Here is a 14,216-nt window from a genome sequence, read left to right as displayed (position 1 = left end):
GCGTGCTGTAGAGCAGAGGGATCTAGGATTGCAGGTGCAAAGTTCCTTGAAAGTGGCATAACAGGTAGATAGGGTGGTCAAGAAGGCTTTCGGCACATTGGCCTTCATCAGTCAGACTACTGAGTACAGATGTTGGGAGGTTATGTTACAGTTGTACAAGATATTGGTGAGGCCGCATTTAGAGTATTGTGTTCAGTTTTGGGCACCATGTTATAGGAAAGATGTTGTCAAGCTTGAAAGGATGTAGAGAAGACTTATGAAGATGTTGCTAGGACTCAAAAGCCTGAGCTATGGAGAGAGTTTATGGAGAGGCTAGGATTTTATTCCTTGGAGCACAGGAGGATGATAGGTTAATTGATATATATGTATAAGATCATGAGAGGAATATATCAGGTAAATGCACTGTCTGTTACTCAGAGTAGGGGAATCAACAACCAGAGGAGGGGGGAAAGAGGAAGCCAAAGGGCAACGTTTTTTTACACAAAGGGTGATGGGTGTATGGAACAAGCTGTCAGAGGAGGTAGTTAAGGCAGATACTATCACAATGTTTAAAAAAACATTTGGACAGTTATATGGATAGGAAAGATTTAGAAGGATATAGGCCAAATGTAGGCATGTTGGGCAAGTGTAGATCGAGCCTGTTGGTCGGCATGGGCAAGTTGGACCAAATGGCCTGTTTCCACGCTGTAAGACTCTATGACTCTAGTCATTTTACAGAAGTAAAACCTAGATTGCTAGATTGACAGTAGTTTCTCAAATGGCAGAGCCTAAACCAGTTATGAATGAATTGTTTATTTCCCAAGTATAATGACAGATCTCAGAAAAGTATTCTCAATTTTCCCTCATCATCAGTTAACCATTTCATCCCTAACAGAATTACCATACAAAACCATACAGGGCCCATATAATCAGGATCAATACCAACATGAAATATTTTAGGAACACAGTAAAGTTGTCTAAATTAACACAGCAGCTCAAAAACTTGGAACTGGTGCAGCATTCCTCCCACAGAACATGCAAAGGCAAACAAGAGGATGGTAGGGAGCGAGAATCAAAACTCACAAAATAATAGCAAAGGCAAACAATAGGATGGTAGGGAGCGAGAATCAAAACTCACAAGACAATAGTGCCGATGGCGTTCGTAATTAAATCAGAAAATAATATGTCATGAATTGATTTCAAATGTATTGAACTAAAGAGGAAAAATGTGGTAATCCTAATTCTCTTTTTTTTTTGTTTCCACCTACTCTCTTAATTCCCAACTCAGGTGCACAGAGATTAGTTATACACATACAGAGATTAGTTATACACATACATTTTATGTTTAAGGCTGGTCATTCTTAATGATTTACATGAAAGGTTTATCATCTCACCATCAGTGGTACAACATCCTTCTGGGGGAGCCTTCATTTGATAATGCACGTGAGGACTGCTGGACTCTGAGCCATCATCTTCCTCCTCTTCCTCCTCTTCGTTGCTTGGTTTTTTACAAGCTGCATTACATGGAAGTTTAGGTTTAAACAATTGAGGATTTCTGATCTACCAGCCTTTCAAGCATTGAGCTCCAGGTTCCAACCAATATGATTAAAATGTTGTTTTTCCATTCTCCTCTAAACCTTTGACCAATTATTATAGATCTGATTTTTGACTGGTCCAATAAGGGAAAAACATTCTTCCTACATACCACATTGAGGTCTCCCTCAGACCCCTTGGATCCAACTTATCTACTCTCTTCTCAGTGCTGCAATTTTTCAGTCCCAGCAACATCACTCTCTGATACAATGATGAATTTATGATAATATGGTGACCAGTTTGCCCACAGTCCGCAAGCTGTGATCCAACGTGGTTTACCACAACCTCCATGTTCTATGGTCTGAGTATTAATAAATGGCAAGATACTGAGGGGAGTGGAGGAACAAATTCTTGGAATAAAAACCACAAACACAGCAAACGGAACAATAAGTTAAGAAAAGGACGCAAAGAATTGGAGTAACTCAGCAGATCAGGCAGATTGTCTGGAGAACACGGATAGGCGATGCTTTGGATCGGAACTCTTCTTCAGACCGATTGTTGTTGTTTAAACAAACCTATTGAACAGTCGTGCTCTTTTTAATGATCCAGAATGTGTACTCCAAGATCTTTATTTTCCTTCATTCCACTCAATATCCTATCATTTATTGTACACTCCCATGCCTTTGTGCACCTCTCAAATATGTTAATCCACACTTTTCTGGATAAGTTCCATTTGTCAGTTGTCTACCCAATGGACCAGGCCACTGAAATTTTCCTACAGACTAAAGCTTTCCTCCAACCATTCAGCAACACAATCTACTTCATTATCAACTGCAAGATTATTTCAATGTCTGACACTCAACAGGAATGTCTCTCTGGACCTTACCTATCCTTGATGTAGGGGGGGTTCTGTTGCACAAAAGCCCAACTGAAAATTATGTCCGAGCCACATTGGCCAGTGAGTTGTGATATCTATTGGGCACCCAAAAGCAGTTAATCAATTTCTCATGTTGGGTCAGCTACATCCTGAGAGTGGTCCTGGGGAAAGGGGAGGGGCCCGGCAGGAGGAAGGAGAGTGGTTGGGTGGAGGGAGTGATTGGCTCTAGGTCTACTGATGAGTCAAGAAGTGCACTCCTCTGGTTCCCCACTCCATTTGGGAGTGATGTTTTTTTAAAAACATTTTGTTGGCAGCCCCTGCTGCCCCTTTAAGAATCACTGCTTGAGCTCCAAGCAAACATAGTCATCATCAGCACAGCTGGTTCAGCACTGGGTCTATTCAGGGCAGCAGTATTTTGGACCGTCTGTCTCAAACAGATGTTACATCCTCTTTTGTCTGTGTAAAAGTCTTAACAGTGCTTTCAGGATGGATCTTGAATACTCAGAGCACAGGCACACCAATATAGTTTGTGCATATTCCTGCCTCCTGACATTAGGCACATAAAATATGCAGATTTCTCAGCTTTCAAGCCTGCACAGAAGCAATCTTATAACCTTTGGCACGTACAGTCTAACTGACAAATTTAAAAGAAAAATTCATCTCTATTTCTGAGAGTCATATTTCCAGAAGTAATGATCAATTGCAATGTTAGATGAGTTGAACTGTAATGAAAACAAACTCTACTAAATGGATTAATTAGTTTAGATAGTGCATAGCTAAATATCATCTAACAATGTCAAAAAATGCAATAATGATTAAAGCTAACAATAGGCTTTCTTGAAAAAAGAAACCTTTCTGCTTTTTTCAGAAACATTCTTAAATGTGAGCAAGAAAACTAGTACAAAGTCAATCTTTTATTTTAAAAAGAACTTTGTTCTTACCTTCAAAATTTGAGATTAATTGATGCTCTGCCTCGAGATATAGCTGGGAAAACACAGGCCTCGGGACCAAGCTGTTTGAACGGAGGGAGGCTTCAATAGAATTGTGCAGAACCTCTTCAAAACGGGTTGTCTTCAGTTGCCCAGCATATGAATTTCCCATCTTTGTAAAAACACAAATGCCTCAAATTTCAGAATGGGGTGACTACATGAAGACCTGAACACAGAGAATCAGTAAACTAGATTGAGCTGATCCAAGACAAATTATGTTCACCTTCTGAATTTTCTTAAACATGTTTAGTCAAGCAGAGCAGTCGAGCAAAAGCACCCTGCTGGTAAATTACAGGAAACCCTATTCTCAACAGCCCAGGCCAGAGGGACGGCAGAAAGTGACACCCTTTTTTTTAATAGAAGTTATCCACGTCTAATGTTCCAGGTTAATGAGGCATGCAATAGTAAGTACATGCATTTAAAAAAAGCAATAAACGCTGTCTACAAGACTGTCTAATTCTCCTATGTAAAAGACAGCAAGAACCATTCAAATATAAATACTGTGAATGAAAGGGTGGCTTGTTTGTTTTGTTACATGAATTAGTCTAGACTAAGACTGCAAGGTTTACATTTACTGCTTCTACAACTAGTCATTTAATTTCAAACTATTTTGAATATTGAAGGTGCCAATATGGAATCATTTCAGAAAAAAAGGTAAGAGCACGATGGAAAAAACTGTTTTGTGGCTGCAATTCTTTAGAAAAGCCAAAAGACGCAACGGAAATTGGTGCATCAATTGTGGTAACTAATGCCGATGGTACAAGCAGGTTTGACCAATTACACCATATTTTTTTTATCACATAACAGCTACAAAATAACAACTTTGCTGAATGATACAATTAAATATTCCCACATGATACATCCCATTTCCATCATGGTGAGTGTATTGTCTATTGCCCTGTGTAGCTCCAAATTTGTCAGGAAGAGCTGCCATACATTCCAACCAGTGTTATAATGTTCTCACAGAAATTAATTTAAAAAAATATTATTTCTAACGGTTTGGATTAACATACAATGCTTTTAAAGATTTGAATTCAGGCTCAAAAAGAAACACAAATTTTTTAACTTATTATGATGTTTTACCATAACTCAAATGGGTAAAAATAATTAAATATCTTTGGAAGAGTGCAATCCAATCATTTAACTCATAACCATTTTGAGGGTCAGAAATGAAAAGGAAAAGTCTTGATTTCTGTGCTCATTAATTGGCTTAAATAAGAAATCTCAATTTCGAAAAAGGTTTTGGTTTGAGATAATTTCCTTATTTAATGAAATGTTAATGATGTATAATGGTAGCCTTAAGAGGTGAATTTGTTACAAACAAGAGACAAACGTGAGTTTGGGTACGATGGAGCAGGCCAGGAAACTGAATCAAGGCTTCTATCCTGGCAATGGTACAAAAGTCCCAGAAACACAGCAGCACAGGAGGACATTGGCAACCTAACTCGCTTTGCAGATTGCCTACAATGGTGCCAACTTTTAACGGCATAGAATAGAAATAGAGAAAGTGGAAAATGAACAGAGGTAGAACAGGACAATGGAGGAAAATGGTTGTGCTAATTTAAAATAAATAAAAAATAACCTAAAATAGACCAAAAAACCCCATAAGAATGCTCAGACAACAGAAAGGGGGTCACCGAGACTACGCCCACCATCCATCACCCGTTCAAACAAGTTCTATGTTCTCTCACCTTCTCATCCACTGCCAACACATGAGAGCCACTTTTTTTTAACAAGTCAAGTCAAGTCAAGCCAAGTTTATTTGTCACATACACATACACGATGTGCAGTGAAATGAAAGTGGCAATGCCTGCGGATAGTGCAAAAAAAGAATTACAGTTACAGCATATAAATTAAAGTTAATACAGAGAAGACAAAATTTAGTCCCTGGAGTTATAATAGTTAACAGTCCTGATGGCCTGTGAATTGTTAAGACAATTAACCATGTGCAAGGAAACAGGAGCACCCAGAGGAAAACCATGCAGTCACTATGAGATTGTGCAAACTCCACACAGACAGCATCCGAGGGGGTCAGGATCGAACCCAGGTCTCTGGTGCTGTGAGACACCAGCTCTACCAGCTGCAGCAATGTGTGCCCCATGCATTTGTGAATGAACATATATGGATACCTACACTTAGACCTTACTATTCCTCCCTCTTTCTATTGAGAGATAGTATTGAACACTGTTGAATTCAAAGTCACATGGCGACACACAGAATGCTGAAGTAAACTGTGACTGTAATTACCAAAACTGTATTTACTCATTTGCTGTTAACTTGGTGCAGCGTGCATGAAACCTCAGTGTACTTTTGAATTTGCAGGGAGTATACTTTCTAGGTTGGTGGATACTGATATACGTGATGTAAACTGAAAAAGGAAAGTGGTTTTGCAAGTAGTTTTTAACAGAAAGCTAAGAATCTAAGACTTCAAAAAGGTAGAAATCTTCACAGAGAGGGGAGGGGGGGGGGGGAATAGTAAGGTCCAAATGCCCAAATGCCCAAATATCCACATATGTTAAATCATAAGTGCATTGAACAGTGCTGGAGAGCATTGTTTGCAATCAGCAATATAGATTTACACACTGTGGCAAGAATGGAGAACCACTGGAAAAAAGAACAAGAAATTGGGAAACATGGAAGGGAAAAAATAATTGTTTCGGAAAATATTACCAAACTGAAAAGACAGGATGCGCTGTGACTGAACAATGGAATTTACGAGGATAGATTAGAGAAACAATGGAGTTACGATTGCAACATTTGACTATTTTACTGGGTATCAAGCAGTGGGAAGCATACTTAAGAAGAAAGTTTCAGACAAACCATCCAAAAATGTGCAAATGCTATAGTATTGATAATGGGAGATTTTTGTTATGCAGACTGGAAAAGTAAAAGAGGGGAGTTGACAGAAAGGAGGCATAACTGGATTTGGCCCTGAGGAATAAAATGAGCAAAGTGGAGTCAGTATCTATGCAGAAGCACCAAGGAATCTGCAATCACAATGGTTTGAAATGGGAAAGGATCGCTCAAAACTGAAACGAGTCAATTAGGATCCATATCAATTCAATGATAATAGATCTGGCATGGGAATGCCAAAATCAAAGATCGACAGGCAAAAGTGTAACTGAAAATAGGAGACCTTTTAAAGAAGCAATGATTTAGTGCAGCTTACATTTCCACAAGAAAGAAATGTAGGGCAATTAAAGCCAGAACTTCCTGGATGACTGAGAAATGGCTAAAAATATGAAATTAAAAGTGTATTACTGGTGGTGGGCTGAAAAGAAGTAGGGAAATAAAAAAAATAGAAACAAAGGCAGAATAAGAGCAAATTTAAAAGGGAATGAAAGAAAAACCCCTTTTAAAATGAGAGTAAATAATAACTAATAGCCAAGTTAATGGGGGAGATAACTTGAAAGGGAAAAAAAACAAGGTTTATGAAATGGCAGGGGAGTGGGACTTCAGGATTTCTCTTCCACAGGGTGATAGAGAAAATAGCTTTCTTCTGTTCTGTAAACTTCCTGTGGCTCCGAAGTAGAAAAATATGGTCCTGGATCATATGACGAGGTCTGAAACTCAATTTAGGATTATAGATGTTAGCAAAGTTGTCACCGATGTGGCTCAGTGCAGATAGATGCCTGGAAAAAGACAGTGACTTGCCAATGAAACTTATTATGGGGATGATGTCAATAGTCATAGAGAAAGGAAACAGACCGTTTGGTCCAACTTGTCCATCCCGACCAAGATGCCCTATCTAAGATAGTCCCTAAGATAGTCAGCAGAGGAAAATGCTGATTTACGTGATCTCTGCAAGTCTTGGTTGGGAGAGAATGAAGAGCCTCAGCACATGGTGGATGGTGAATTGGATGTGGTGGAAAAAAAAGTGTTGCTCTTTGTAATTATTTAATCAGCTAGAGGATTCTGCTATTGGTGCATGTACAAAGGTTGGCCAAAATCACCAACTGAGACTTTGTTGTCTCCCCATATTAAGCATGCTGTCAGGTGGGTAGCAGAACTTACATGGAGTATGCCGCTTTGCCAAAATCCAGAATGTCAGACTGTCAAAGTAAGTCAGCCAAAACCAATATGGCATTTTAGGGGTAAAGAAGAACATGGATAGTCTGGTCAGAGATCAGCGATAAATTGACAAATTTAACAATACAAATTAGTTAATATTAAATGTACAATTTACCATGAGCTGAAAATGCTATTTTGTGGTAACTAAAGAATATGGATAGATTGACATTCCTCCATTATTTTAGTAAAGATGCCTGAAAAAGTATCCACAGCAATTGCTAAGAATATGCTCCATGTACCAGAAAAAAAAAATCTGAACTTTGTATTTAAAATGCCAACCACAATATTTTTCCAAACATAAAGCAGACACAAACCGTATCAAGGTATGGTTAATGGCCCACACCCAATGTGTGCTGGTGGTGTCCCTTTGCTAAAGCCACAGGATGCTTTCTTGAGAGTTACCAAAACAATCTTTGATATGTTAAAAACATTATTTAAAAAAATCTGATATGCATAGCAGTATCCTGTCTATCTTACTCAGAATCTTCCCCTCCAGCATCTAACCCCAGCTAAGTGTTATGTAGTGCCAGGAGAAATGGAAGTGTTCCTTCCAACTCCAGCCTTAGTGAAATGTGAGAACCAATTTTAGACTTGTCTTGATCCTTCTGAATCCCAAACACAACCTTAAACTCTCTCTAATCAGTAGAAAACATCTGTACAATCTGCAAATGCTATACATATTCATTATCTGCAAAGTACGTTGATATTTAAGTCAAAAGCATCTTCTCGTTTATCATAATAAATAAATGCTATTAGCTCCACCGCTGTTCTTCCCATAATTGGTAAATAAAACACATGAAAAAATGTTACTCAGAACACTTAAAAGTTAAAGAATATGGAAATCCAAACATGAATAGCCAATGATCTATGTTCAACTGCGGTACGAATTCTAGTCCCCACCCTAATCTTCCATTTCTTCAGTCACCTACCCCACTTTACTCTGATGATGCATCTCACAGGCTAACAACTGACATGTATAAAAACCTCAATCGCTCCACATTTAATCTTAAATCAGTATCCACACACTTCAATCACTCAAAACTATTTCAAGAACCTTATACCAAATCATCCCATAAACTTCTTAGCCCCATGTTGACTCCAAATCTTGAAATAAAAAGATGTTTTTTTAAACTGTATAAATAGGCATAAATAGGCATAATTCACAATGTGACTATTACGTAAATTAAGAAATGATGGAAACAGGCCCGACAGCCCATCGATGCAGGGGTGATCATTGAAAAAGAGACTGTCACTTCTCTGTCACCATTTCAAAAAATGAGTAAGTGTCATCACTAATATTTTGACCAATACCTATATTTCAACAGCTGACAGCTCTTTGTTTAAATTCCCACGCGTTAAGCTGACAGCGCTCTGCTTAAACCTATGCGCGCCAAACCGGCAACGCTGCGTGTATTACCTTCACGCGCCGAGTCTGGGGGCTGGCTGAGATGCAGTCCCCTGCCATTGGTTATAATTTAAATTTGGGAGCAGCACTATTGGCCAGGCATTTATTTCATCACTTGATTTCTTACCTGTATAAAGGCAGGTGCTAGTAAGCCAAAAGTTAGTTCATGTTCGAGAGGGGTTCACCGACGGGCTGAGCCACGATCAGCACTGCGGGGGGGGGTGGGGGGAGGGAGAGAGAGACCACGCATACCGAGACGTATTGTTTTTTACCTCTCTTGACAATAAAACTGATTTGCAACTAAAGAGCCCTTTTCTGTTCTACTAGTCAAATCCTTTAACCCATTCCCTTGTAACATTTGGCGTAATCGGCAGGATCTGACGAATAGAATAGAAAAAGTTTGGTAAAAAGAAATAGCAAACAAGATGGCGTTGGTGCAGGCCAAGCACCCGCTCGTCGCCTTGGCATCAACAGACAAAACCCCCCTTCAACCAACCACCCAGATCACCATTTTTGCAATGTCGTGCAATAACCACATGCTCCATTTCTGCAGAGCACCTCGCCTAGAAACAGAACTTTATTCTTTTGTGCTCTGCTACGCAGGTGTTGTATTTGATGTCAGGCCCTGCAGAAAGCCATGAAATTGGGCAACAATTGATGAGAAACCAGGCAAAGATGGCTGCATACAGAATCCTGTGGTGAGACAGGATCTATGGGGTTCTCTTACAGTTGTTTGTGAAGCTTGTAGTCATCGGCAAGCTATTGCTGGGACTTTAAACAATTGCAGCCTCTGGCAGCCACACAACAGCTGCGGGAAAGAATGGCATGGAAGGGAGGGAGAGTGTGGGGGAGGAGGGGCAGAGCAAAGCTACTGTGTGTTGGAGAATACCCTACACAATAGTTGTCCTGATCAAGTCCTGACCTGCGACTGGCCTCATGCCACTGAAGATACAGACTGATCAAGATGCAGAGCTCACTCCATGCACTGTTAATGTGATTTTGAAAGGGTGAACACCAGCCATCAAACAAATCCCGATGTTGAGTTGTTCAAGTTTTCTTGCAGGATTGAGAGACTGGCAAAAGAGACCATAAACGTATGATGATAATGAAAGAAATGACAAAACCAGGGCAATGAACAAAATATTAATTTCTGCCTGCAAAGCTTTAAGCCTGCTGCAATCATATGCTCAGAGGAGTTGCCCAGAAAATTCCCAAGGGCTGTACTGAATTTAATTGCCAGAGGCTAGGCAGCATTTGTTCTTTTTGCAGCCGACCAAGTGCTGGAACAATGAGCAACCCCTTAAATATTACCATTGTGAATTCCCAGCATGTTTTTATTTATTCAATTTTTGGTATACGAGGGCTGCTGGCACAACTACATTTATTTCCCATTCATACTTATCTTTGAAGAAGTAGTGGTGAGCTGCTGCAATCCTTCTGTTGAAGATGTTTCTACAGTGTTGCTGGGTACATGACTTAACAAAAAAGAAGAAACAGAAATATATTTTGTCAGGGCGACGTGCAGTTTTGGATGTAACCTGCAGGTGGTGGTGTTCCCATGCAACTGATGCACTTGTCCTCTTGCTGGTGGAGATAATAGGTTTGTGAGGTGCTGGAGGGATAGCCTGGGGAAGTAACTGCAGAACCTGTAGGAAATGGCATACACTGCACGATTTGTGCCTTGTAGACGGTGAAAAGGATTTGTGATATCAAGGTGAGTCATTCACTGCAGGATACCTAACTTTTCATCTGCTGTTGTACAAACATGTGGCTGATGCAGTTGATGTTTTTATCAAATGCTGTTGGTTTCAATAGAAATGTTATTGACCAGCAAAGGTGGGTGGTAAACTGGTGCTCTGAGATGCAAAGAACCTTGACAATGGATCTCAACATCATTTGACATGGTCCAATCTGGCAAGGCAGACAAGGGCAGCATGGTGGCGCAGCGGTAGAGTTGCTGCCTTACACGCCAGAGACCCAGGTTCGATTCTGACTACAGGTGCTTGTCGATAAGGAGTTTGTACTTTCCCCCCGTGACCTGCATGGGTTTCTCCGGGATCTCCAGTTTTCTCCCACACTCCAAAGACGTCCAGGTTTATGGGTTAATTGGTAAACCATACCCAAAAAGACAGTGGATTGGAATCAAGCTAAAACAAGGCATAATGACCTATTTTTGCCTCTACATTTGGCACCAACATTATGTGCGACCTTTTGACTATTGGTATATTATTGTCATGTGGACCAAGAGACAGTGAAAACCTTTGTTTCAAATCATACTGTACAGGTGTACAATCAAGCCACACACAAGTACAACAGATTAAAGAGTAAAATACCAGAGTGCAGAATATGGTGTTACAGAATTATACTATTACAATTACAGAGAAAGTACAGATAAAAAAGACCTTAACAGACACCTTCGCCCTGGCCCTGCACTCATCCCTGGACCACCTAGATAACAAGGCCACCTATGTTAGACTCTTCTTCATTGACTAGCACTGCCTTCAACATCATAATCCCATCCAATCTCACCTTCACACTCCTGGACCTAGGAATTTGCTCCCCCCTCTGCCACTGGATCCTTGACTTTCTACCCATTAACCACAATCAGTGAGGATACGTGACAATACATTCTATGCAATAATTCTCAATCCCAGTCCCCTGCAAAAATGCGTTCACAGCCCCTTACTATACTCGCTATACAGTGTATAATGTATCGTATACACTCATAACTCTGTAGCCAAATTCTGTTGTAACTCCATCTACAGGTTTGCAAATAACAAAACTTAAATGGGCTTGATCTTAAAGAAGGAATGAAACAGAGGGGTCAGTAACATGGTGCCAAGACCAATTGCTCTCCTTCAATACAAGCAAGACAAAGGAGCTAGTTATTGACTGCAGGAAGCGTGATGTACATGCCCCCATCACATCAATGGTACCAAAGTGAAAATGGTCGAGAACTTCAAGTTCTGAGGCATAAATATCGTCGACAACATGTCCTGGACCAACCATCCGAAGCTATGGCCAGAAAAGCAGACAAACACCTCTCATTCCTCAGAAGACTAAGGAAGTTTGGCATGTCCCGAATTACTCTTACCAACTTCTGCAGACACACCATAGAGACCATTTTATCAGGATGCATTACAGTGCTGCTAAATAAATAAATAAGGAACAGCAGATGCTGGTTTACACAAAAGGACACAAAGTACTAGAGTAACACGGTGGGTCAGGCAGCATCTCTGGAGAATATTAATAGGTAACGTTTCAGATCAGTCCCTTTTTCAGACTGGAGAAGAGCCCTGACCTGAAACGTCACCTATCCATGTACTCCGGAGATGCTGCCAGACCTACTGAGTAACTGCATAACTTTGTGCCCTTTTAGATTGCATCATAGCTTGGTTTGGGAACAGCTCTGTCCAAGATAACAAGAAATTGTAGAGTACTGTAGATGTAGCCCAGTCCATCTGCACTTCACACTGCCTTGGGAAACCAGTCAACATAATCAAGGACCTTTTCCTACTTGGTCATTCCATCTTCTCCCCTCTCCCTATTGGCAAAAGATACAAATGCTCGAAAGCACATACCAGCAGACTCAGAAACAACTTATTCCCCTGTTATCAGACTACTGAATGATCCTCCCATAATCTAGACTGTAATTCTGATCTTCCAACCTATCTCAATGCAGACATTGGACTATTTCCTCTGGAACTATAATACTGCAAAACTATATTTTGCACTCTGGTATTTTTCACTTTGCACTATCTATTATACTCTTGTATAATATTATCTCATTTAAAATTCAGTAGCACACAAACAAAAAGATAATGTATCTCGGAACATGTGACCATAATAAAACAATACCAAAACTAATATATACTATCTCATCACGGGTGCACCTAAGGAAATGCAGAAGCTAACATGCACTCAAAAAATTCCCACAAACAGCAATGTCATAATAACCAGATATTCTGTTTTACTGCTGCTGATTGAGGGTTAAATATTTGCTATTTCAGCAAGGATAATTCCCCTGATCAAACAAGTGTTATGCAGACCTTAACATCCACAGAGAGGGCAGACTATGGCTCAATTTATTTCTCATCCAAAAGAGAGCACCTCTGGAAATGTAGAACTTCCTCAGCATGGATTAAATTTCTAAGCACAATTTACCAGTGCGCCAAGGAGCTGTTAACTTGACCTTGGCAGGCTGACTGAGGATCTGCAAACTCTTAACCCACAACCCTCTGAAGCCTCTTAATTATGCACAAAGCCCTCAATTATATGTTGAAGGACCGTCCTTTTTCATTTTTACAATCCTTTGCTGTTCTTTGTAAATCAGAATATGATGATGTAAAAAATTTGGAAGTCTGCCTTGCTCCACAATTCTGCTCAGTGTAAATTCTTCCTTTAATCATTAGTTAGAATGACCCCTAGACCTTGAACTTCACTTGTAAATGAGTGGAAAGCAAATTTAAAATGCAGGTCTGAAAAGAAGTCGAACCAATATACTCCCACATTTAAATGCTCAATGAATTGCAATCAATTGGGGTTAGTTCATCATAACTACATTTCAATTCAATCCACAGAAAAAAACCACAGCAACTGCAAACCCTAGCCTGGAAACGTCACTCTTTCATTTGTGATAGAAGAAATATTTGCTGGGTCATGTTGCCCTAACATGAAACAACAGTTATTTGCACTGGTAGCCCAAGTCAGGAAAAGCAAAATCAGATAACACTCCAAGAACTCCAAAATGTGAAAATGTGTAACATCGCACAAAAAATCTTTGGAATAATAACCACATTTAATGGAGGAAAAGAAATCCATGAAGTCCATTAACTCTTTCTAATATTAGTCCTTGCTCTGCTTACCAAATTCAAAGCGATTTATGTAGCTAAAAATCCAGCTATTGAAATGACCACACATGTTTCGCTGACTGCCATTGGAGGGGATTATTCACAAGTAGATTTCTCCCACAAAACAAACTTTTTTTTGTTTAAACGTACATGTACATGAAAGGGCTAAAACTAATTATGAACCTACTCTCATTGTTGCAATTTATCACCGACTTTACAATAATTGAGAAATAAATGTCAAAGTAACCTGCTGTTGACCTAGCCTTCTACATTGCTCAGGAACTGATTCTTGAATTGTTAACTAGCAAAAGTGATTTCCTTTGTCAGGGTGTGTAGGAAAATAACTGCAGATGCTGGTACAATTCAACGGCATCACAATATGCTGGAGTAACTCAGCAGGTCAGGTAGCATCTTGGAGAGAAGGAATGGGTGGCGTTTCAGGTTGAGACCCTTCTTCAGACTGATGTGACCCATCATCAGTCCGAAGAAGAGTCTCGACCCGAAATGTCACC

The 14,216-nt window shown here is 39.9% G+C and overlaps 1 protein-coding gene across 5 annotated transcripts in view; it reads right to left on the bottom strand.

Annotated features, from left to right (window-relative positions):
- The window catches only part of greb1 (growth regulating estrogen receptor binding 1), a 167,968-nt gene that overhangs the window by 89,225 nt on the left and 64,527 nt on the right, over nucleotides 1-14,216 (bottom strand). For 2 of the 5 annotated variants that reach the window (XM_078399267.1, XM_078399265.1), the window contains exons 3-4: nucleotides 3,331-3,490; nucleotides 1,374-1,493 (exon numbers count right to left, since the gene is read on the bottom strand). In XM_078399267.1, coding sequence (XP_078255393.1) covers nucleotides 1,374-1,493; nucleotides 3,331-3,490 — 280 coding nt within the window. Of the gene's footprint in view, nucleotides 1-1,373; nucleotides 1,494-3,330; nucleotides 3,545-5,069; nucleotides 5,189-7,392; nucleotides 7,460-14,216 lie in introns of those variants that run through there. The other 3 variants (XM_078399269.1, XM_078399270.1, XM_078399268.1) reach the window with 3 other exon arrangements.

Source organism: Rhinoraja longicauda, chromosome 5 (assembly GCF_053455715.1).
Source record: "Rhinoraja longicauda isolate Sanriku21f chromosome 5, sRhiLon1.1, whole genome shotgun sequence".
Taxonomy (NCBI): Eukaryota; Metazoa; Chordata; class Chondrichthyes; order Rajiformes; family Arhynchobatidae; genus Rhinoraja; species Rhinoraja longicauda.
Note: the sequence above shows the minus strand (reverse complement) of the source record. Positions and strands in the feature narration are given on the sequence as shown.